Source organism: Mixophyes fleayi, chromosome 11, assembly GCF_038048845.1.
Source record: "Mixophyes fleayi isolate aMixFle1 chromosome 11, aMixFle1.hap1, whole genome shotgun sequence".
Classification (NCBI taxonomy): Eukaryota; Metazoa; Chordata; class Amphibia; order Anura; family Limnodynastidae; genus Mixophyes; species Mixophyes fleayi.
Window position 1 is genome coordinate 57,035,221 of NC_134412.1, and position 27,071 is coordinate 57,062,291.

A 27,071-nucleotide genomic window follows, 5' to 3' on the forward strand; every position below is an offset into this window, starting at 1 on the left:
CCACTTGATTATGACTCAGTGACCATATCTCACTGAGCTCATCAAACTTCCAGCATCACTGTGAAAACAGGGACACGTCAGGAACTCCACGTTGTAAAACTAATCTAAAGTCCAGTAACCTGCCTTGGAACACAGACAGGATACAGAGATGGTCTAATATAAAGCCAGCCTGCGGCATCAGCACCAACCACAAAGCCAAACACCAAGGAAGCAGGTAAGGAGTGATATTATCCAGTCTTCCTACAGGAGTAGACAGGCACAGCATAGAAGATGAGAGGGGGGGGGGGCTTTGTTTGCAAAATAAGATGGATTTTCACTTTTGTTATAACTTTATAGGGCATTATATTTGCAATTCATGGGGTATAGAATGTGCATTACTGCTCATAGATAAAAACTCTCGGTTATGGTATTCCTTTTAATTTTACTGTTTAATGTTTTGTGTTATTTGTTATTAAGTCTTACCACAGATCTAAACTATCAAGCACACATTTTCTAATGTCATTACCCATTTCTTTATATAGATTTACTTTGTTGGGGACATTTCCAATATCTCGTGACCCATCCACTGACTCAACATGTTGGTGAAAGTGGCAGTGTTTGCACTTCTTGTGTGCACAATCACAGGTAAGTACACACAGAGAGAGATGAACTTCTGTAGAGTGAAGAAGAAATGAGACAGTAAAAGAAGGGGTCACACAAGAAATAATAATGGGAGTCATAATATTGTATTGTGCTGTTTTTGTGCCCAGCTAAAGTCACAGAACATCTACATATACTCAATACATATTTACGATATCACACTTAGTAACTTGTAATTATATTAATACATTTTTACAATGCATGTATAAGACTAAGCTGTCTGGAAATGTATTAGTTTGATAAATATATTTGCTACTGCTACAGAGATAGCACCTCACAGAGATGGACACACAGAAGTACATAGAAAGAACATATATGTGTCTTGAATTGTCTTTGATAGAGTCTCCTATTTTTAGGATCTCAGGCTGAAGTCAGCACTGACAAGGTGGTTGATGCTTTCTGGGATTACTTCAGCCAGCTGACCAGCGGTACTAAGGACACTGTGGAGCAGATTCAGCAATCTGACATCAGCAAGCAGCTAAAGTAAGTGAGCAGGGAGTGAGCATGTATAAAACGGCATGAAAGCATTAGGCAGGTATAGTTACATGTTGTATACAAGTGATGCAAGAGACATCGGTGGAGTTTCCCATAGCAACCAATCAGATGTTTGCTTTCATTTTCTGAATTGCACTAGAAAAATGACTATTAAAATGTTATTGTTAGGAACAACAACACCTTTTTTCTTTTCACCAGTTTTCATAAAAGTCCTCCGGTGTATAGCTGAAATGTACAGTCTACATCTGGTATTACTTAGCACGTGCAGATTTAGCCATTTAACTAACATACCTGTTCACATTCAGCCTCAAAGTAAATATAATGTATTAATGTTTTTGATACTGTTAAATGCTTACATGCTTTGACGTTATATATGAGTAGATTTATAGTTACTGTATGCCTTTGAATGCAGCCTGAGTTGCAGCTGTTACTAATGAGTAATACATTTTCAAAGCCAGGGGAGAAATAATTTTGCAATAATGTTCCAAATTAAATTATTATTTGTACATTGAGGAAACAGTAAAAATCGTATTTGCTTTGAAATAGAATGTACACATGGGAAAATTATCTTTTATGATCTCTGACTCCTATACATGTCCATTGGGTTTTACACTATACTACCAGTAACCTTGATTCTGTTAGTTTTAGTGAATAATTCTCACTTTTCATCCACAGTGTTCTACTTGAGGAAAACCTGAAGAGTGTAAACCTTTATGCAGGAAAACTACAGAGCCAACTAATTCCCTTTGCCAAACAGATTCAAGAGCAACTGACACAAGACTCTGAAAAGTTGAGAGAACAAATCAGACATGAGCTGGAGCAGTTGAAGGTCAAACTGTCCCCATATGCAGATGAGGTACACAAGCAGCTGAGCAGGAATGTAGACGAGCTTCAGTTAAAAGTTGCTCCATATGCAGAGGAGCTTCGAACACAACTAGACAAAAACATTCAGGTAGTCAGCCAGCAGCTAAAGTCTGTAACGAAGAACCTGGAAGCCAAGATCCGAGAAAATGCAGAACACATGCAAGTGTCACTGGTCCCCTACTATCAAGAACTCGAAGTCACAATAGACAACAATGTGCAGCAAATGAGGAAGCAGCTGAAACCCATCACTGACAAAGTGAAAGATAATATAGATCAACAACTGCAAGAGCTCTATAAAAGCCTGACCCCCTATGCAGAGGATATGCAAGATGTCCTGCGCAAACAGATCAAGAATATGGACACTGACATGAGGAAGAAGGTAGACCAGATGGAAAGCAAAATCCTGGAGTTCACAGGACAGATGAAAGAGCAACTCTACCCCTATGCAAACCAGCTAAGAGACAAGCTCAATGGAGATATGACAGATGTCAGACAGACACTGGAGCCCTACCTGGCCGAGATGAACCAGCAGATGGACAAGAAGATTGCAGAGTTTAAAGACACAATTGTCCCCTATGCAGATGGCCTGAACCAGGCTCTAGTACAGAGAGTGGAGAACATGAAGCAGAACCTGGGCCAGTACACTGTGACCATGCAGGATCAGATTGATGATATGGAGCAAGATGTCCGAGACAAGATCCGAGATTTCATTAACAGGGGTCTTACCACTGAAAACTGAGGTTTTTATTACTCTGACTTATGCCTTGCGAACAATGTCACTAATAATACACATATCACATATAAAGGATGCTTGCAATTTTATAAAACAAAATGACAAAGCAATGTTGCTGTGACTTGAGTTCCAAGCTATTTATATTCAGTCATTATATAGCATTTGCTCATAGTTCGCTCATCCTCTTAAAAGAGGCCCAAGGGATGATCAAATTGTATTGTTCTCAGGTTATTACAATATACTTTGTCTCCAGTGTGAAGTTAAAGTTATACTATCAGTGGTCCTCCAGATGTTATTGAACTCTCACTTTCAATATTCTCAAAATTGTAGCAGACAAAGGATATTGGGAGTTGTTGTGCAGTAAATAGCTGGAGGTACATATGTAGTCTGCTTGTCATTTAAATACTTTACAGTAAAATAGAAGGAACTCAGTTAATTAGATTACGCCTGCTTATGTTTTTGTACTGGTGCATTACTCAATGTTGTATGGCATTTCTCCTTCAGCCATGGAAATGTTAAACCTCCCTGTGCACTTTTTGAATTCCGCTAATAAAATGCAACTCAGCAATGCACAATGTGTCCTGATTCGAGTTAATGAATAGTGTTCTGAAAATAATGTTCTGATTTGATAACCCGTACACAAACATTACTTTTTCCTTGGCAAAGTTCTGCAGTGTTACAATGATTGGATATTTACAAAGTCTGTAAACAGTAATATTTTTGTACATGCATGTATTCTCTATCACTTTTCACAATGCCAACATTTCAATGATCACAGTTACAGACGTAAACTGAATTTCTCACCAATCCTAGTAGCTATAATGCTGTCCAAGTCTCTAATGAAGTCAAGCACAGATATTATATATATAATTATGCTCACAAGTTGCACTTTATTAAGTAGAATTGTTCTTGCATAAACCCCATGAGTACCTTTACAGAATCAAATCTAGTTGGCTAAGAGTGAAAATAGAGTTAACCTGTGCAAGGGGTTTTCTTTTCCTCTTCTTAAAGTTACAATGGCAGGGGACATCTTTTCTCTAAATCTACAAACCGTAGTGCCTAGACAGGGTATGTCACACCCATGGAATATACATTGATTCCAATCACCATCACTGTTACTACAGCTATTGTGTACATATAAAGAGATGCACAAGATACTTTAATTATTATAAAGGGACAAATATCCTAGCCAAATATGTTCATTTGAAATATAGATGTAAATCGACGTTCCAAAATGATCATTTTACTAGTGTTTTTGATGGCAGTAAAATGATATAAACAGGTGCGGGGATGCAACCACCTGATTCCAGTCACTCCTTAAACACTTCCAATTACATCTGCAGTAGGGTCAGCCAGTGGAATGGCAGCGTTTTTTTTGATGCTGCCCGCTCTATGCACTGGTAGTGAACACAAGGTGGTCAGGGTGGTCTCCACTGACCTCCCCACCCCACCCCCCACCCCGACACACACACATCAAATGCAATCCGGTGTCACTGTTTATTTCTTTTTAAAAAAACAAAATAGCTGTTTATTAAAGGAATCAAATCCATATAGTCAATGTACACTCAAGCATCTTACACAGAGATTTTCCCGATTCAAAAGAACATTAAATGCAATACAATATTTTGCACATGAACATGAATATACAATATAGGAAATTAAGGAAGAGGGGTGTTGGACAAAGGGGGCCGGGGGAGGTAAATGGGGATTTCCTCACAGACAAGGCAACTAGTTAACAATAACAGATTGTGACTGAACTCAGAACAATAATTGAAAAGCCAATGGGCTAGAAGTGCGGGGGTTGTAAATTATTGATTTGAGTCCAAATTTACCAGCTTTTTTTATAAAGGAGGCAAAAGAAATCATCAAAAAACTAGTCATAAGCTATAAATATATAGAACTCTTTGATGACCTTGTCAGCATGTAAGTGCAGCGGAATCCAGTATAGTATTCGGTAGCTTAGCCAAAGGAATGAAGTGGACCATTTTACTAGACCGTTCCACTACCACCCAGATGGTGTTGTGACCAAATGACCACGATAGGTCCACAATAAAGGCAATCAAAAGCTGTGTCCAGAGTTTAGCTCAGATGATCTGAGAGGCAGCTTCTGGAGGATTTGCCCCTGGCACATTCTTTGCAAGAGAGCATGAAATCCCTGACATCTGAGGACAAAGAAGGCCATCAGACAGAATGTGAGAGGTTCTCAATAGTCTTGGAGATACCTGGATGTCCAGCGATTTTACTCTCATGGCATTCAGAAAGTTCTGCCTTTCTAAGATGGACTGGAACAAATAATCTGTCCATAGGAGTTTCTGAAGGAGCTAGTTTTTGGAATTGGTGGAGGGTTACCTCCAAATCTTGAGAGAGTCTTCTGCGATAATACAGGTTCTGTACCACCTCGGAGACATCTACTTCCATCACAAAGTGCAAGACCGGGTTAAGGTGTATCAGGATGGGAGTACAGATGAATGCTAACTTAAGGACCTTGAAGGAAGTTATAGCATCTGGAGTCCAGTTGGCAATTACTGCCCCTTTGCAGGTTAGAGCAGATATTGGAACCACCAGGTCAGAAAAGATACAAATAAATCTACATACATCATAGTAAGGCTAAACAACCTCTTATATCTCTATAATTTTTTTCATTGAGGTAAATAATTAAAAACATGAAACACGTATGGCCATACTTGACAGAACACATACAGATTGTATATGGTTCATGTGTTGACAATAGATCAACAAACTAGAAGAATAAAAATTAATAAAAAAAAAGATTAAAAGGTGAGTAAAAATTGTAAGAATTGTCTATAAAAGTCAATGGTAAACTAAATCTAAAAGCCTGCAGTATAGTCTTCTATTAGACCAGGCAATTTAGAATCGTAGAGGAGGTGATGGTATTTGTACATGATCGTTCTTTTCAGAAAGGACCATCTAGAAAGCGAGCGGTGTAGTGACAATGCTGCCGATGAACATGCGATCCTTGTTCACGGTTACCAAAATGTAAAAATGTCTTCAATTATGCCTTTACCTTGGTAATGATCCTCCAAATAGTATAGTAAACAATATAGATGCACTGCAGGTGTTCATCCAGCGCCTGTTTCAGGATGTCAGCGTATGTCCTGCGTGCGTTCCACTTCGGTCTTTTGGAACGCGCTGGTACATCCTGATTCCTGTTGTGCGCACAACCTTGCTGATGTCACCTGGCAGTCCAAAAGCCAATCATAGTAACCCAATGCATTTCGTCTCTCATAGACTTTTTCCCAAAGTGTCAGCATGCCCATTGCCCTTGCACCCATAAATAAGGTTACTTGTTACTTTGCCACTATGCCTGGCACTAATAGGAAGTTCTATCCTGTCTGCTCCCCCATCACCCTTTCACCCACTCCTGGATATACTTAAATCACTGGTGTCTCGTTTTATGACAGTTGCAACAGTGATATAAAAAGATTCCCAATCCAAGTATGGCTCATTAATTACATACAAGTCTACTTAAGTCTACTTAAGTTGGGTTGGATCCTGGGAGCCACTTGGTTGATGGGATAGATGTGATGGCAGTCTGTAAATTTTTATCTGGAAATCTGCTGAGACAAGCAAATGGGAGTGTGACTATAAATACCACTAATATTGAGTCTGTTTAAACTGATTTGTAATTGCACTTAATTGACCATTTGAAATGTTTGGAGATATGTAACTGTGTCAGACTGCAACTAAAATACATACCGTATGTTTACAGCATACATCCCAACTGCTTCAATTTAGGTAGGACATTCCCAGCTTGTCATCGTCCAGACTATTATAGGCATCTTTGTTCTGACGGTTCATATGTTAGGAGGTATAACCACTGTCACTTTAAACAGCATGTGAGATTTTAGGGGAGGGGAGGGGAGGGTAGGAGGGTTAAGGGTAGCTTAGCGCCTTCAGATACGCTAGACACGCTTTGTGGTGTGTTGTCATGTCCCATTGTGACGTGACACATAGTCCTTATTAAAATTTTGAAAAGCTGGGTGGTATGTTCACAGTAACTTTCAATAAAATACATATGTTTACAGTAACTGGGTGACTTTGGAGTGTGTTTTTATATGTTGTATATCCCCCAACTGTCCCACTTTCCCTCAGTTTTATCTAACATTACCTTGATGAATTCTGGTGCAATGAGTCACTTTAGGACTCAGGGCACAGCAAAATCATTATGCTCATGGCGTTGCATCCAAAAATATGATCCACTAATAATTGCTGATAAATTGGATTGCTTCAATTGTCTTTTGAGACTAGTGAAACATTTTGATTTGTGGTAATCTTTTGTGGATTCAAAGTTGTTGGCAACTGACCATTACGGGTGTGTCTACCTGAGGCAGGTCTCAGGCATCACGTTCTGAAGGTAGCAGAATTAAGGGAATATTATAAAACACCAGAATCCAGATCTCACCTGTATAGGGAGGCTGGGGCACTGAACGGGTAAGAAAGTAGTGGAGAAGCTACTGACTGGGGGCAGTGCTTGGGCAGGGGAGACCATGTCCAACAGCATCCCGAGAAGTAGAAATAAATAGTGGTGTCAGAGCCCCATTTGGGACGCAAAGTGGTCCAAAGGAAAGGAGAATTGCACGAGTGTGTCTGAAGGAGGAGGTGTTGTCTTTGCTGAGACCACAGCAGGAGCCTCTAGGGAAGTAGAGGCAGCACACAAGAGAAATATGAGCCTGCCAGTGGACGCTGCTTAAACATGGAGAGTGAGTACAGAGATGGAAGTGATTACAAAGAGTGGCTCAGCCAGAGAGAAAGCTGCAAGAGGGAGAGCTATCACTACAGAGGGGCTATCTAAAGAGGGAAGTTAGAGGGGAATCTGTCAAAGAGAGAGTTGACACAGAGAGATCTAATACAGAGAGTGTTGTCAGAGCGAAAGTGTGGGAAGGTGGGGGGGATGTCTGGGAACCCAAAACGCAGCAGGGGAAAAGGGCCCCTGTTCTCGTGTGCAGGGCATTCATTATGCTATAAAGGAAAGGGGAAAATATGGGAGGGGCAGCTCTGCAAGGTGAGTGGACCATAGAAACAGCCCTCGTTGGGCTATACTCACGGAAGCGGGTCTATGACAGCGACTCTCTCTATAGTAAGGACTTTCAGCCGGGTAGAGGGGCTTTGGAAGCCACTCTCTGTAACTTATTCACTATCTATCAAGGGACCAAGTGTCCCCTAAGCTACCCAGGGACCTAGCGTCCTGCTAAACCAGGGCCTATCGCCTACCACCAACTATAAGGGCCTACTGCCCTGCTAACCACCAGGAGCTACTGTCCCTCTAACCACGAGAACCCAATGTCCTTTTCACAACTACAGGGCTGTCGCCCTGCTACTCTGTCAGGACCCTAGCGCCCCACTAAGTCCAAGTCCTACGCCTCTCTACAGTCAAGGGCCTTGCACCCTGCTAACTCTCAAGGGCTTTGCGCCCTGCTAACTCAAGGGCCTTATGCCCTGCTAACTCAAGTGCCTTGCGCCCTGCTACACCTACATATTGGGCCTAGTGCCCAAGAACTACCAATGATTCCTTGTGCCCACGCTCTCTCTACCTATGGGGCCTAGTGCCCTCCTTCTCTAACTATGGGGCCTTGTGCCCCTCTACTCTACGGGTCTTTGTGACCGAAAAAACCCTACCAAGGTCAAAACTGCACCCGGGCCTTGTGCCCACTACCTGGCGCACCGCGGTCTTTGGCTCACCGCAGCGCCAACAGTATAAACGATCGGAGATGAGCCAGGATTGGCTCACTTGCCCTCTGCTGCTGGGACCTGTAGGGGAGGAATGGAGGTACTGAAAGCTGGAATCCCGGACCGGTGAGTAGTTTGTAGTCTCTTCTTTTGTCGCCCTCTTCCTGAGCACTGCAGCTGCAGGGCACCTCTTCATAAAGCTGCCAGAGGGAAAGCTGCCATTATCAGAGGGTTGTCTGCCACAAACAGAGCTGTCAGAGAGAGGGCTGTCAGAGGGAGACCTACATTTATAAGAGAGAATGCTTCCAGAGAGATTGTGCTAATTCAGAGAGAATTCTGCTCAAGGAAAGTGTTATCCCAACAAAAAGAAACTGTTATTGTTTGACTTTGTAGACCAAAAAACTGTCCCTGTTGCACATAGTCGTGCAATGAAGACTGACTTTTTCATTTAAAGGCACCATCTTTCAAGTGTAGTGTTTGTAAGTCATATTATACTTTTGGTAAAATTTGTTTATTTTGTTCCTCTTTATGGTAACTACTAATAGAAATAATGTATTAAATTGAAGCGGCAGTTCCTCTTTATGGCAATTAGTAATAGAATTAAAGTATTAAATAGAGTGGTATAGAGTGGTCCCCACAATATAATAATAAAACCCTCAACTGGTCTGAATTCCACCAAACAAGTATCTGGACTGCGTAGTGGGGTGTCCCCGGTACCCAATTTGATACCGGGGCCACAATAAAATAAATACACTGTCACTCACCGGACCGTGAGTGCCTCTTCCCGGACATTTAGGAACCGTGGCCGTCCTCCATCCTGAGGGTCTGCGCATGCGCAGCCCTTTCCTATACTTCAGTGTATGTCCCTTTAACTCAATTGGCAGATCAGGCAACCTCCCTATATTAAGCACCTGTGGTCAACACCACGTTGCCTGATCTTGGAGTCTCATTCCCTATGAGTCTCTGAAGGTGTTCCTGTATTCCTCGTGTTTTCAGCGCTGCTGATTCCTGTGGTTTCCAAACCACTTCTACCTCTGTGGTTTCCAAACCACTTCTACTACTGTGGTTCCCATACCACTTCTACCATCAACTGTATCATCGTGACTGTTTGCTGATTCCTATCCGCTGCCTCCGTGCACTACAGTCTTCCAAACCACTTCAACGCTATTACATATCATTGTGACTGTTTGCTGATTCCTATCCGCTGCCTCCGTGCACTACAGTCCTCTAATCCTCATCACGCTATTATATTTCACTGTGACTGTTTGCTGGTTCCTACCCGCTGCCTCCGTGCACTCCAACCTTTACTTTACATCCACTCACCTGTTCCTCATCAAGTCTGTGAGCTGATGTCTATCCGCTGCTTCCGTGCACTACAGCCTCCAGCCTACAACTCGCCTGTGTTCATCATCGTGACAAGTTAGCTGATTCCTATCCGCTGCTCCTGTGCACTGCAGTCTCTCCTCAGCTCTCCTGTGTTTCCTCGAGACTGCTGCTCTCATTGCCATTCGCTACTCTCCGTGATCAACAGCTCCTGGCCTACTCTGCTCTCCCGTGTTCCATCGCTACTGACACCTATTGGTTGCTACTGGTTACCTCCGTGTACCGCAGAGTCCTGCTGCTGCTGACCGCGCTATCACCCATCTACTGCTGACCCGCTCTCCACGCCTTCACGTGTCCCGCTGGTCTACCCTCCTGTCAGCATTGGATTTATATCTCATCTACTACTCCTCTGCTGGATCATCTCCACTCTCCTGGGTTCTCCTTGAGTCCAGTTCCACGTGTTACTGATTCCTGTGGATTCGTGTCCCTGTTGGTCTACTTATCTGTGCGCTGCACCTACTAGACCGCTGCCTCATCTATCCTGGGACTTCTCATCCAGCCGGCCTCCTGCCGCTCAGGTATCGCTGCACTCCTATCTGACTGCCTGCTTCTGAACCACGGTATGCATACTTCTCATTGACTGTGCTGGTGTATTGCATATCTTGCTGGACTGTGTTGGTTCTCCTCTGGAGTCTGCTATCCGCTGAGTCTATTGCCATCATTGACTGGGTTAACTTGTGCTGGACTACTTCAAGAGACTTTCTATATTTGCAGACCTGTTCAGTCATTTATATATATTGTGCATGTTACTGTGCATCGTGTATAAGGTGCCTGTGTATATCCTGTGTTGCAGTCTCTCCCCGTGCACCTCCTCACATATATATTCAGTGGTACAACTTGCTAGTAGCAGACCACTGATCCCTGTTTCCGGTATCACCTGTTCCAGTATCCTCTCACTCAGCAGTGGTACAACTTGCTATCGCAGACCACTGACTCCCCGGATACCTCCACTTGGATTCCATTCCTTCACTCAGACAGCGGTACCACTTGCTATCCGCAGACCGCTGACTCTCATCACCTCCTCGTTTCTGTTGGACATTCCCCCTCACTATAGCAGTGGTACAACTTGCTATCGCAGACCACTGACTACCTTCACGTGTCCTTGTCCTACAGTTCCTCGTGTACTATTACCTCCATATTACCAGTGCTGCTAGTCATAGACTTTCCTGAGCATCCCATCATCTGCTGCTTCCTGTTCCGTGATCACCCAGCTACCAGAGTACCCTATTACCATCTACATTGCTCTGGTAAGCCTACCACCTGGTGATCCCTGGGTAAAGACTCCTAGTGCCCGTGACATACACCCTCAACTGGTCTGAATTCCACCAAACAAGTATCTGGACTGCGTAGTGGGGTGGCCCCGGTACCCAATTTGATACCGGGGCCACAATAAAATAAATACACCCTCAACTGGTCTGAATTCCACCAAACAAGTATCTGGACTGCGTAGTGGGGTGGCCCAGGTACCCAATTTGATACCGGGGCCACAATAAAATAAATACACCCTCAACTGGTCTGAATTCCACCAAACAAGTATCTGGACTGCGTAGTGGGGTGGCCCCGGTACCCAATTTGATACCGGGGCCACAATACCTCCTCCAAGTTCCAAGTGTAGTGTTTATAACATCTTAACACTACACTAATTCTAGCACGTCAAAACCTCTTGTTTTAAATAATGACAGGGCATTTAACTTTTGATTTAATTTATTGAATTTGTTGGCATTTTCTTTTACTTTTTGAACATGGCAAACGACTGTTGAATGGTCACATAATGCCAAAAAAATAGTTGCAAGATGGAATTGTCCTTGGGCCCTCCCACCCACCCTTATGTTGTTGAAATAGGACATGCACACTTTAACAAACCAATCATTTCAGCGACAGGGCCTACCAAACAACTGTGGCTGAAATGATTGGTTTGTTTAGGCCCCCACACCAATAAAACAATTCATCTCTCCCTGTACAAACTAAACTGGCTCTACTGAGGAAAGATGTCGTCCTCATCCTCAACCTCTGATTCCTCTCCCCTACAGTGTGTACTTCCTCCTCCTCACACATTATCAATTCGTCCCCGCTGGACTCCACAACCACAGGTCCCTCTGTACTGTCTGGAGGGCAGTGCTGTACTTCATTGAGGAATTGATTATTCATTTTTATAAACATCATTTTTTCAACGTTGTGAGGAAGCAACCTCCTTCGCCGCTCACTGACCAGGTTCCCCGCTGCACTAAAAACTCTTTCCGAGTACACACTGGAGGGGGGACAACTCAGTTAAAACATAGAGCCAGTTTGTACAGGGGCTTCCAAACTGCCTTTTGGAGTTCTACCACGTCACTACCTCTAGTTAATTTAGATTGCAAGGCTTGTAAATATAAATACTTTGAAGATAAAAAAAGCAGGCTGCACAGACTGTGGAGCTAGAAAGTGAAATTAAATGGACCACGTTACTTTGGTGGCTATCTATGCCCCCCCCCCCCCCCCCCCCCGCCCTACACTTGCAGTTGAATATAAATAAAGCAGCCTGCATAGACTGTAGAACTAGAAATTCAAATATACAAAGAAATGGACAAAGGCAGTTTGGTATCTGTCTGCATCAGATCCCCTCTCCACTAGGAGTAAAACAGAACACTTTTCAGCCGTTATATAATCTAGAATATAAATAGAAATTGAGAAAGGCAATTTGGTATCTGTCTGCATCATAATCATCAACATCCTCCTCAGCGCCAGCTACATCAATATCCTCCTCCCGGTGTACAACATTCACACCTTCATTAGCCAAATCTGTAACTGGACTGTGGGTGATCCTTCCAGCATATGCAGAGGGCATGCTGCAAATGCTGGATGGAGTCACCTCTTCCCGTACAGTGATGGGAAGGTCAGGGTTCACAACCAACAACACCCTTGGACTCGCCTTGGGGATTTGTGATGTCATCTGTTTAGAAGGCAGAGTTCTTTGCTGTTATGTTGTTGTTGCTGACAGCATAACTCTCTTAAATTTTTTGTAGGGGGGGAGGAGGAGGGCTTAGATCCTTGGGTGAAGCTGGACCACTAGTCATGAACACGGGCCTGGGCCTAAGCCGTTCCTTGCCACTACGTGTCGTAAATGGCATATTGCCAACTTTACGTTTCTCCTCAGATGATTTTAAGTTTCTCTTTTTGCTATTTTTGGAGAACTTGCGCTTTTTGGATTTTACATGCCCTGTACTAGGAGATTGGGCATCGGGCTTGCCAGACGACGTTGATGGCATTTCATCGTCTATGTCATGACTAGTGGCAGCAGCTTCAGCATTAGGAGGAAGTGGGTCTTGATCTTTCCCTACTTTATCCTCCAAATATTGGTTTTCCATTATATGTAGCACAAGAGAGCGTACCCCTAAGCCACACACACTCGGCAAAGCCTTTAAAAATTATATGCGGCACAGGAGAGTAGCACTGGACTTATACTGCTGAATCAGTGAACTTTGTAATAGCAGTACCACTGGACTTATACTGCTGAATCAGTGAACTTTATAATAGCAGTACCACTGGACTTATACACTGCTGAATCAGTGAACTTTGTAATAGCAGTACCACTGGACTTATACTGCTGAATCAGTGAACTTTGTAATAGCAGTACCCTGGACTTATACACTGCTGAATCAGTGAACTTTGTAATAGCAGTACCACTGGACTTATACACTGCTGAATCAGTGAACTTTGTAATAGCAGTACCACTGGACTTATACACTGCTGAATCAGTGAACTTTGTAAATGTAACGCCCTCTGTGGGGAAAACAGGGACAGACGCAACACAAAAGAACTTACCCTGAAAACGATTCTTCCGCCCGTTGCAGTTTAGTACCTCCGTTCTTCTTCTTCTTGTTCCTTGTCTCACAACGTTCCAGGACTTGCTTCATGAACGCTGCCACTTCATCACAAGAGAGGACACAGCTGTGTCCCTCGTACAGCGGAATGATCCCCCGATGAGCCATCGTTGATCCTGCCGACTACGCCAAAATGTAACGCCCCCTGAGGGGAAAACAGGGACAGACGCAATACAAAAGAACTTACCCTGAAAACGATGGTCACCTCCAGTCCGCTTCTGATATCCCAGCTACGATCCAATCCCAGCAGATCCGCAGCCGCAACCCTTGTCACCTCCAACCACGTCCCTCTAAGAAAGAGACAGAGATTACGGCCGTGCCTACCAGGTAAGGGCTGTCCGAGAATACGGCAACGAACAAGGACACTCTCAGTCCAAGCCCACTTGCCGCCTCCTCACTTTTGCTCTTGCCAAGACGCGGGGGACTACAGGTACTTAAGACCAAGACTATTCCGAGGACTAATCCCGCCTCAAGTACCTCACACACCTGCCGGTGAGGGCCTAACCGAAAGGGGGAATCGAGCGTAATACTCACCGGGACACTCCCACTTCCGATCCGGTTCTCCTGCACCTCCCCGATACCTGCGGATGACAAGAACACACAGCCTCCCTCTGCGCTAACGGTGAGACTAAAGATGGCACCCACAAAACTAGACTGACTACAACAGCGACCCGACCCTGACAACGTTCTAATGGTCGGCAACGCAACTAAGTCAAACCACTATGACTAACTAGGTGTGGTGCACTAACGGAACTGCTCACTTACACACTACGGGGAACACCAGCCGGTGTTCACGGACTAAACCGGAGGGCGGTTCCTAACCCCCTCACCCAGCTCTAACCAAGGAGACTGTCTCCTTACGATGGGGTCACCCACGGACCCTAAGGACCGGCTGCTTCAAGCCCAGCTGAGGCTCAGTGGAACAGCACACTAACCCGCGGGCCGACTGCCACACGGAACAGCCGATCGAACTGAACCGCCCGACTGCCTGTACTCGGGTATCTCACACTTGTCCCTACGTCCGGAACCACAGGTCCACCTGCACGGAACCGGCCTTGGGGACCCTCAATCAGAACCACGGCCGCCCCTGGAACTGCCTCAAGGTGTGCTGCACTGCCACCAACTCACTCAGCCACCCCCTCTGGGAACCAGTGTGACCCCGGGGACCTAAGTGACAGGAAAACTACGTGTGTTCTCCCCTGACTATGTGTATGCTGGTAACTACACTTGTCCCCACAGCACGGGTTAGCACAGAACAACACAGGAACAAGAGCTTACCTTTAATGGGGGCCTGACGTCTTGCCCCTGGACACAAATACATAGCACACCCAAAATACTGTAATTCAACAATACCCGCCGCACAGACAGAATACAATATACAGTACTTTGTAAGCTACTTACCAGAGCACACCGCTGCTAGCCAACCAGCCGGTTGCTACAGCACCACAGGAGCCTCCGCTCTACTGTACCTCCTAACTACGTGTGCTCACCTCACACAGGACTGCGCCTACACTCACGAGGCTCCCACGCCTCTATCTCACCACCTCCAGGGCCTTCTGCCCTTCACACCATGGGCCTCTTGCCCAGTTGCACACAGAGCCTTGTGCTCTGATTAATGGGCCTCAGCCCCCTCTCTACCTCAGGGCTCAGGAATCTCAACTTGCCACGCCGCCTTCTGCCTTCTTTCTCCGGGTCTTCTAGACCCTCCAGCCGGCGGCGCCTCTTCTCCTGTTCGGCGCGGGTCTTCTACCTTCTACCTTCTCTGGAGGCGGGGGCGCTCTCAGCCCTTACAAGGGCTCCCCGCCGACGATCGCCGCCGATTCTGGTCTTCTTCCTCGCTGGACGTCCCACAACGTCCTTCTCTCTCCGCCGCCGGACTCTTTCTGCCAAAATGGCGCCACCCGGCGACTTATATAGTCGCCGGCGTGACGTCATTAGCCGGCGCGAGCGCTGATTGGCTCGCGCATCCGGCCCCTGATTGGCCAGCGGGGAAAGATGAGCCCTGATTGGCTCATCCTTCCTCCGCGCACGGGACCTGCAGGAGAGAAGCCATACTTACCGCTGCTGGAGCGCTGGACGGGTAAGTCACTTCTTTCTTCCTTCTTCACCCTCTTGCTGGGCACAGGAGCTGGGGACATCTTCTGTCCCTCCAGGGACACGGCGATCGCAGGCATCTTCGCCCGCTTCTCGGGCACCGGGCACATCTTCAGCCCCTCCAGGGGCATCCTTACATAATAGCAGTACCACTGGACTTATACACTGCTGAATCAGTGAACTTTGTAATAGCAGTACCACTGGACTTTTACTGCTGAATGTGTGAACTTGGTAATATTGCAGTACCAATGGGCTTATATACTGCTGGATTGGTTTTGCAAATTTGGTTATAATTATTATTTTTTTTCAATTTTTTATTTTAATTTTTTTTATAATTTTTTTTTATTTTTTAAAAACTTGGGAATAATGGGGAAATAACTATGCCCTTAGAAGCACAGAGCACGGGACACAGCACCACTGGACTGAACAGGACACAGCACAGGACCCAGCAGCACTACTGAACTCAGCAGGACAGAGCACAAGACACAGCACCACTGGACTGATACTGCAGAATGTGTGAACTTTGTAATATTGCAGAACCACTGGACTTTTACTGCTGAATGTGTGAACTTGGTAATATTGCAGTACCAATGGGCTTATACTGCAGGATTGGTTGTGCAAATTTTGTTGTAATTAAAAAAAAATTGAATTAGTTTTTTGTATTTTTTTTAAATAACTTTTTTTTTATTTTTTTAAACACTTGGGAATATTGGTGAAAATAACTATGCCCTTAGAAGCACAGAGCACAGGACACAGCACCACTGGATTGAACAGGACACAGCACAGGACCCAGCAGCACCACTGACCTCAGAAGGACAGAGCACAGGACACAGCACCACTGGACTGAGCACAGCACAGCACAGCACCGCACAGCACAGCACAGAACAGCACAGAACTTAACTGAACAGCACAGAACTTAACTGAACAGCACGAGATATAGCAGGACAGAGGACCACCTAACACACCCTCCCTCTACCCTGATCAATGCCCGAGTGAAGATGGCGGCGACTAGCGGGGAATTTATAGGATCCGAGTATCGCGAGATCCGACAACGGGATTATGAGTCAGAGCCTCAGTTTCAGATTTGAATTTGGCGCCAATACCCGGATCTGTCTCGGATCCGACTCGGATCGGCAATGTTCGGGTGGGCTCGGATTTCATAAATCCGAGTGCGCTCATCTCTAGTAAATCTGGATAAAAAGCGCACTTTTTGACCATGTATGTCACATCATGGTTCTGTTGAATACTAACAGACAATGATTTCATTATAAGAGCAAAAAAGATGGTGAGAGCAGACTTGACAGGTGCTGTTTGTGATCAGAAAGGGTGCAGATATTGGTGTTTTCTTAACAACAGTGGTCTAATACATTTATACAAGGGCATAACACCATAGGAGGTGCAGGTGAAAAGGGGCCCACCTTCCATGTCAAAGCCCCATATGTATATGTGTTTTAACCACATGGTGGTACATTAATTATTGTTATTATTATTATTATTATTATTATTATTATTATTATTAATAATAATAATAATAATAATAATCTTTATTTATAGGGCTCCACAAGGTTTCCACATCGCAGTTTGAATTACAGACAGTGGACCATACAGGGTTAAAACATACAGAACAATAAACAAAAATACCAGGAGTTCAAAGCTGCAAACATAGCTTACACATTGAAGATGGAGGAGAAGAATAGGTAGAGAGACAGGAGGGAAGAGGGCCCTGCTCATGAGAGCGTACATCCTTAAAGGAGGGCAAACAAACAGCAGGCACAATGGGGAGTCACAGGGGATCAATCACAAGAGAAGCGAGAGGCAAAGAGAGAGGTGAGGAAATCAGGCATGGGACCCCTTACGAAACTTTGCAATGGAGCTCAGAAATGTCTAGTTATGCCTCTGCCTTATAACCAAAACTATACAGCAGCATAAGTTACAATGTATTTAAAAACAAAATCCGCAACAGTTTGCTGTCGGGAAGGTAAATCTACGAACGTCATAGGTTACAAACTTGGCTATACTATAGTATATAGTATAGTATATTTTTATTCCAATTAATCATTTCAATCATTCAATAAATGTTAACCTATAAATCTAGTGAATTACAATAGATACTGAACTGGAGCCAATATTAGAGTGAGTGTACTGTGCAGACAATAGTGAAATATACAGGCGCTTCCCATGGAAGAAAAATCCTGGGGTGAATATGAGCCTGTAATTAGCACTATACAGTATAACAGCCAACAATTGTTTGTTTGTTTTTCCTACATATAGGGCGTTTATATTGCCATATAGCTGGTACCATGTATAATACGGGATATACCGAGCGCAGGGTTATTTCTTCTCTGGTTTTGTCTCAAAATACTGCCTATGTTGCCTTAGCAGCTGTCTATCAAGCCTATTTAAGGCTCATTTGGGTGTGGCCCACAATATTAGAACCAAGGTTAGCTTTTAGGAAAATGTCTGTTGCACAGGCCCCATTAGCAAGGAACAGAAATTGTGGCTGTGAACTCATTGGGTTTTAATTTTGTTCCTGTAGCAGAAAACTTGCTGGTGGTGTAACTACGCTCCAGGAGTCCTTAGCAGAATAGTATAATACTTAACACACACACACACACACAGCAGAAACTTGCATTAATTTAATTTTGACCTAGTAAACATTTTTCTTTGATCAACACCTACAATTCAGTATACAATAAATAGCAGCACATTAGACTCACAGTTGTTTGGATTAAATTATACACTTTAATTATTTTATTGTGCAGAGCCCAGAAAGGACCTAATATAACCTGTAATTCAGAGACCACACATATTTGTGGTGGGATTTACTTGTTATTTCACCACCACTTGCAGTTTTCAATAAACATAAACTACCCACAAGTCTATCTTCTTGATTATGACTAAGCGAGCATATCTCACTGAGCTCGTCAGACTTCCAGCATCACCATGAAAACAAGGACACGTCAGGAACTCCACGTTGTAAAACTAAACTAAAGTTCAATATGCTGCCTTGGAACAAAGGCAGGTTACAGAGATGGTCTAATATAAAGGCAGCCTGAGGCACCAGCATCAACTTCAAACCCAAATACAGAGGAATCAGGTAAGGGGTGATCTGATCCAGTCTTCCTATAGGAATAGACATGCACTATATAGAAGATGAGGGAGAAGACTTTTTTTTTTTTTTTAATAAGATGGCTTTTCACATTTGTTAGAATTTCATGTATATTTTATATACCAAGCAATGTGTATTATTGCTTCACGGGGCACATAAAACATAACCGCTATCTAATGGCATTACTTATGTTTAACTATTGAGACTCTTTGTTATTATGGCTACCACCGATCTAAACTCTGTACTACAAATTTTTTAATGTCATTATCCATTTATTTATGCAGATTTACCTTGTTTGGGACATTTCCAATATCTCTTGACCCATCCACTGACTCAACATGTTGGTGAAAGTGACAGTGTTTGCACTTCTTGTGTGCACAATCACAGGTAAGTGCACCCAGGGTTAGATGAACTACTATAGAGCAAAACAAGAAAAAATAAGGGGAGCCTGAAAAGAAACAATCATTGGAAACACAGACCCTCAGAAAAATTCACAGATCTCTGGTCTAATTTCTTCAAATGATCATATTCAGTATTATCAGATTAACATTTAACCCACATAATTTGCTCGTACAAATCACTCTTTAACCTTTTAACATTCATCAATATCCTTCTACCTTTGCCCTCTCTGCCTATAATCACTATTGTATGTCATTTCCGTGTGTTCTATCCTCTGCTTGCTGTCTGGGCACAGGCTATTATACAGTCTTCCAACCCCAACACATTACTGGACAAGTAAGCAATATTACTTGTGCTTTTGTTGTGTCCAGGTAAAGTCACAGAAGATAAATATATACTCAATATATAGATATGATATCGAGCATAGTTACTTGTAGTTGTATTAATACATCCTTAAAATACATGTGTAAAGCGAAGTTTCAAAGAAATGTATTAGTTTTATGAATACATGTATTACTTTGACAGAGAACTCATCAAAGAACTGGATTCAGAGAAATACATAGAAAAAACATATACAGTATGTGTCTTAAGCATTTTTTATGACATATTCTACTATTTGTAGGATCTCAGGCTGAAGTCAGCACTGACAAGGTGGTTGATGATTTCTGGAATTACTTCAGCCAACTGGCCAGTGTTACAAAGGACACTGTGGAGCAGATTCAGCAATCTGACATCAGCAAGCAGCTAAAGTAAGTAAGCAGGGAGTGAGCAGGTATGAAAGATTTCTGCATTGGTTGCAAATAGAATGTTAAAATTTCAGTTGTGCATACTTATGAAAAGGGGTGCAAGGGACAACGGTGATCAGGGGTTTTATATATGTTTAGTGAGTCTGTGTGCAAAATAAGTGCTTGCCCCCTCCATATGTGTTAAAGTGAAAATGGTAAGGGAACATACGTAACACAGGCCCACTCCACTCTCTCCTTGTCACATATGCCCCCCCCCATTCTCTTTCAGCCCAGCACCCCTGCTGTCACAGGTTCCTATCTGTTGCAGTGTATGGTGAGGCAGGGTTCTGGTCTTCACATCAGCCCCCACCTCTGCTTGCTCCATGTGGTAAGGAACTCTGTACAGAGCATTGGTGACTACCACTGATGACGACACCAGTACTCTGCAAGACTACTCCCATCATGGAGTAGCAGTGTGGAGCGGTGGCTGTGAGATGCAGTGCTGCACACTAGACAGCACAAAATACAAACAGCTGCTGGTAAAAGAGGAATGGAAGATTCACTGTGAAGTGGGACATACCCTCCAACTGTCCCTGTAGCCAGGACAAAATCCTGGCTGTGCGAGACAGTTAACAAAAAATGGGACACCTGCCAGAATCGCACAGTTGGCAGACTGTGCTGAACTCCTACATGTTGTCTAGTGTCTTAAGTCCTTCTGCTGCTTTTATGGACCCGAAGCAGATGCTGCATATATAACTTTACACTGTTCTCTGCATGACAATCCTTCTTTAAAGCTCTCATTTCTTCCCAATCCTCCAAACCCCGTTGGCTTCTTGCCATCTTCAACTCCCTCCCCCCCCCCCTCAGCCACTCGCCCCCCCCTCACGCTCTCTGCTGTCAACTTTGCTACCCACTTCACCTCCAAGATTGATTCTATATGTCATAACATCTCCCAGCAGTCCCGTCTTACCCCACCATCTCCCCCTCCCTGCCCAATCTGTCCCCCTTTCCACCCTCCTCTGCGACTGCTATCTTCTTTCTCCCCTCCCCTTCCCTCTTGCTAGCTCATCCTCCTTCTCTTCCTTCACTCTGGTATCTGCAGATGAAGTCCATACCCTTCTCTCTTCCTCACCCCCATCCACTTGCCCACAGGACCCAATCCCCTCCCACCTTCTCTGCTCCCTCTCTCTTGAAGCCTGCTCCCACCTTGCCCACCTCCTCAATATATCCCTCTCCTCTGGAATCTTCCCCTCCTCTTTTAAACATGCTCTTGTCTCCCCCTTACGCAAGAAACCGTCCCTTGATTCTGCTTCTCTCTCTTACCACCCTATTTCGCTTCTTCCTTTTGCTTCAAAACTCCTTGAACGGTTGTCTACAACCGTCTCACCTCCTTTCTCTCTTCTCACTCACTCCTTGACCCGCTCCAATCTGGTTTTTGCCCCCTCCACTCCACTGAAACTGCCCTTACTAAGATAACTAATGACCTCCTCGCTAAATCCAAAAGAAAATACTCCCTTCTTATTCTTCTTGACCTCTATGCTGCCTTGAATACCGTTGACCACGCACTCCTTTTGCAAACTCTCAATTCTATAGGCCTCTGTCCTCTCCTGGTTTTACTCTTACCTCACCAACCGCTCCTTCTCAGTCTCTACACATGACTCTACATCCCCCTCTCTTACCTTACCTGTTTACGTTCCTCAAGGTTCCGTTCTTGGCCCCCTGCTTTTCTCCCCCTACACCTCCTCCCTTGGTGTCCTCATCCGCTCCTTTGGCCTCCTGTACCACCTCTATGCTGATGATACCCAAATCTATCTTTCATCCCCTGACCTCTCCCCTTCCCTCCTGTCTCTCGGCCATCATCTTGAATGTCCTAACGCTGCCTTAATCTCAATATTTCCAAGACTGAACGTATCGTCTCCCCCCCCCCTTTTCCAGGACTCTCCCACCTCCCCCCCTTCTATTTCTGTTAATAACACTACTGTCGCTTCTGTCCCTCAAGCTCGATGCCTTGGGGTCATCCTTGATTTCTCCCTCTCCTTCAAGCCTCACATTCTGTCCCTTTCAAAATCCTGCTACTTCCACCTTCAGAATTTATCCAAGATACGCCCCTTTCTCACCACAGAAGCTACGAAAACTCTCGTCTACTCGCTTGTAATATCTGGCCTTGACTACTGTAACCTCCTTCTCTGTGACCTATCTGATTCTCCCCTTGACCCTCTTAAGTCTATCCTCAATGCTGCTGCCCGCCTCATTTTTCTCTCCCGTCGCTCTACCTCAGGATGTTCTGCATGTTGTATATCAGACAGTACAATGCTCTCTATATTGTATATTATTTATTAAGACGCTCTCTGTATTGTTAGTCACTAAGATGTTCTCTAAATTGTATGTCAGTTACTAGAGTGCTCTCTATATTGTATGTTAGTCACTTGGATAGTGTTTGTGTTGTGCGCTGGGATGCTCTCTGTATTGTATTGCATGGCAGTCACAAGGATATTCTCTGTATTGTTTGCCACTAGGATGTTCTCCTTATTTTATATTTATCATTAGTACTGGGCAAATTATGCATAAAAGTAAAATACCTGCTTTATCTTACCTGTAATATATTCCGCATGGCGAGTTCATGGGAGCATTTTTTGTTTAATTTGAACAAAAAAAAATTGTTGAATTGTTGATGGAAGTGTTTACAAATAACCAGTTATACTTACAAGTATGTGTTTATGTTTGAATGCCCCTCTGACCCTAAGAAGAGGTAGGAATTGGGAGGGTAAATCATATTCTTGGTTGTAAGGGCATGCCCACCACCTTGACTGGAACAACATAAAGTTTGGGTAGAGGAATTTTTTTTTTTTTTTTACACTGCTAGAGAGAAATTTTGTCCCCGCCTACTTCTGTGTTGGTCCCGCCTACGGTTGAATTGGTGTCTCCTACATATAAGGCTGCTTTCAGAAAAACGTTTCAAGGCCCCTTTAATTTCCCAATCTCCCCTTGCTAGCCTGCTTTGCAGAGTGCATTTTTGAAGAGCAGGTTAAATATGAGTTATGGCCTGCAGCTTGATGTTCCATGCCCTTTCATTATATAGTCAGGTTGTAGCTTTTATAGAAGAGTAATAAGTTTTCAAGGCCAGGGGGAGAAATTACTTTTTTTGCATTCAAAATGATATTATTTATACATTGGACATAACATTAATGATCAGAATTGCCTTGAATGAAAATGTACACATGGGGAAAGTATCTTACATGATCTTGTGGCTCTACGTAGGACAGGAAACAGGAAAAATCAAACTTCACTGATTAAACAGGGAGTGCATTTATATCCACAAACCCCCTTGTAGTGATAAATATTAATGTATCCAAGGCACTTATTGGGGGGTGCTACCATGTCACTCCAGTCTAAATGTTACAAAAAAAAAAAAAAATAGCTGACTATTATTAGTAGCTCACAGTCTTTTTAATTAATTTCACTTTTAATTGAGTTGCAATATCGTTTTTTAAGTTTTAATATTTTCAAGTATCATAGAGTGTCCATATATACACAGCTACTTTTCTCATTCTTTTTGGTTATGATCTCTAATTCATACAGATGTCCACTGGTTATTCATTAAAATTCTATTAGCTGTAATAACTAATTACTACTCTTCCTCCACAGTGTTCTAGTTGAGGAAAACCTGAAGAATGTAAACCTTTACGCAGGAGAACTACAGAGCCAACTAATTCCCTTTGCCAAGCAGATTCATGAGCAACTGACACAAGATTCTGAAAAGTTGAGAGAACAAATCAGACAGGAGCTGGAGCAGTTGAAGGTCAAGCTGTCCCCATATGCAGATGAGGTACACAAGCAGCTGAGCAGGAATGTAGAAGAGCTTCAACTAAAAGTTGCTCCATATGCAGAGGAACTTCGAACACAATTGGACAAAAACATCCAGGTAGTCAGCCAGCAGCTAAAGTCTGTAACGAAGAACCTGGAAGCCAAGATTCAAGAAAATGCAGAACACATGCAAGTGTCACTTGTCCCCTACTATCAAGAACTCGAAGTCACAATAGACAACAATGTGGAGCAGATGAGGAAGCAGCTGAAACCCATCACTGATAAAATGAAAGATAATATAGATCAACAACTGCAAGAGTTCTATAAAAGCCTGACCCCCTATGCAGAGGATATGCAAGATGCCCTCCGCAAACAGATCAAGAACATGGACACTGACATGAGGAAGAAGGTAGAGCAGATGGAAAGCAAAATCCTGGAGTTCACAGTACAAATGAAAGAGCAACTCTACCCCTATGCAAACCAGCTAAGAGACAAGCTCAATGGAGATATGACAGATGTCAGACAGACACTGGAGCCCTACCTGGCCGAGATGAACCAGCAGATGGACAAGAAGATTGCAGAGTTTAAAGACACAATTATCCCCTATGCAGATGGCCTGAACCAGGCACTAGTACAGAGAGTGGAGAACATGAAGCAGGAGCTGGGCCAGTACACTGTGAGCATACAGGATCAAATGGTTGACATGGAGCAAGATGTCCGAGACAAGATCCGAGATTTCATTAATAGGGGTCTTGCCACTGAAAACTGAATTGTCATCAGTCTGACTTATTCTTTGTGAACAATGTCACTAAAATGACAATTATAAAGCAATGTTGCTGTGACTTTAGTTTTGAGTTATTTGCATTCAGCAATTTTTTAACATGTGCTTGTTAAAATAGGCACAAGGGATGACAAGTTGTATTCTTTTCAGGTTCTTTTAATATTCTTTGTCACTGGTGTTTGATATAAAAATGCTTATACCACAAGTGTTATTAAACTATAACTTCCAATATGCTCCATAATCCTAGTGGACAAAGTCTGTTGGGCATTGTTGTCCATCTACATCTGGAGGGACACATGTAGTCAGTTTGTCATTTAGCTTATTCCTTATGAAATTGTAGTAGTGCATTACAGAATGTCTGATTTTTCTCCTTCAGTTCTGGACCTACTAACGTGTGTAGACTTTTTGAATTCCGTTAATAAAATGCAGCTCAGCAATGCACAATGTGTCCTGTTTTAAGTTAATTAATAGATAAGCTTCAGAAATTGATAATTTTCAGAACTCTAACTCCAAATAATCTATGATGCCCTTCACATTTGAATTTATGGCTTACAGCACTTTAAATGTACGTTTCTCAATCCTTTGTTTATTTGCTCCTTTTTTTAAAAAAAAATTATACAACAATATAAGTAAATTATTACTGACCATCCCATAATGTTACTCAAGTTATCACCGACTACCTAATATTTGTATATTTTACCAATTACTTATTTTTTTCAATATAGTTTAAAATAATAGAATAACTATTAATTTGAATTACATTGAATGGACTGATCAAATTAATCAGGTGTACACTTGATCTACATATTACACGGATTGAGAAAATCTGCTTTAGATAACCACTACACAAACACTACTTATTCCTTAAAATGGTTTATCCAGAGTACATCTTCTTCCATGGTAACATCTGAGGTCATTTTAGGGAAACCATCGCAATATTTTATGTACATGCAGGTATTTTATATAACTTTTTCCATAATTTCAGTATTTCAACAATCAGTTACTGGCAGGTGACATCTCTCTGTTTAAGCTACAAAAGTCAGTTATGAGAGATGGTCTGTCATACCTTTGGTAAATACATCAATTCCGTCCCCCACCACTGTTACTGCTGATGTTATGGACAAGTAATGAGCTACACAAGATATTTTACTAATCTTTGAGAGAAAATAACTTTAACAACTGTTTTCCTTTGAAATACTGATGTAAGGCCTGGTACCAAAAACCATGCTTTTACTAGCATTTTTTAATGCAACCTATTGATTCCAGTGAGCCCATACTGATTTCAGCCTTCTGCAGTGACCTGTTCTCTTCCTGTTACATTCACTCGCATTCATTAACAGGGAAGTGTTCTTCATTGACCACTCCCTGACTGCAGCTGTTTTCACATTACATGTCGCACAATGCAGTGGCACGGGTGTTTTCTTAACGCTATTGTTAGCAAGACTAAAATCTTTACAATGAAAATTACACAGCAGACATAATTTTAAAATAGTTTTCTGCAATACTAATACAAATCTAAGAATTTCAGACATGAAATCTAGCTCTAGGTGGATGATCCTATACTACAATCATGATATATTTACTGAACTCGGTTAGAGTGTATTATTGTTACACATTAAGCTTCAATAAATGTTAACTTGAAAATCGAACAACAAAATATGGCAAAAGGCAGTGTCCTGCAGGGGTGGGTGTAAAAAGTGGGAACTAGAGATGTTCACTGACCCCCGTGTTTTGGTTTTGGATCTGTAATAACTTCGTGTTTTGGTCTAAGCTAAACCGCCCTCGTGTGTTTTGGTTTTGGTTCTGTATTACTTTGAAAAATTGCTAATATCACATAATTTAGATCTTTTTTGTTCCTACATTATTATTATCCTCAATAACACTAAATTCCAGTCATTTCCAGTCCATTTTGAACACTTCACAGGTCACAATATTCTTTTCATCCACTTTCGGCCAAAGACTTCAGCGAGCTGGCTGGAAAATGAGCGACAGAGCAATGGCACAAACACACGGCAGTTCACAGCATATCTAGGAAACATTTCCACACAGCAGTAGCAGAAAAGAAAAGTGGTGCAAGATGGAATTGTCTTTGGGCCCTCCCACCTACCCACATGTTGAATCTTAAAAGGACATGTACACTTTAACAAACCAGGCACTTCAGTGACAAGGAGTGCCACTTTTGTGGCTGAAGTGCTTGGTTTGTTTGGGCCCCAACAAAACAAACTACCAATGGGCTTAAGGCAGCTAAACTAACAGAGCTATTAATAAACTCTACAGTGGCAAGATGTTGTTGTCATCATCCTCAGCCTCATCCTCATCAGTGTGTACATCATCCTCACACAATATTAATTCATCCCCTCTGGAATCCACAATTACAGAAATGTCTGTACTTTGTTGTAATTGGTGGTAAATGCCTTCCTCATGGAATTTGTAGTTCATTTTGATGGACATCATCTTTTCCACATTTTAGGAAGTAGCCTCCTACGCCTATCGCTAA

At 43.0% G+C, this 27,071-nt stretch overlaps 1 protein-coding gene across 1 annotated transcript; it reads left to right on the forward strand.

Moving 5' to 3' along the window:
- On the forward strand, positions 1-25,018 carry LOC142106616 (uncharacterized). The gene is made up of 6 exons (XM_075189616.1): positions 1-214; positions 522-624; positions 996-1,122; positions 1,810-2,732; positions 19,887-20,013; positions 23,635-25,018. Exons 2-6 carry the CDS (start codon positions 576-578, stop codon positions 24,560-24,562), a joined length of 2,154 nt encoding a protein of 717 aa, XP_075045717.1. The 5' UTR covers positions 1-214; positions 522-575; the 3' UTR covers positions 24,563-25,018.
- The last annotated feature ends 2,053 nt before the right edge of the window (positions 25,019-27,071 follow it).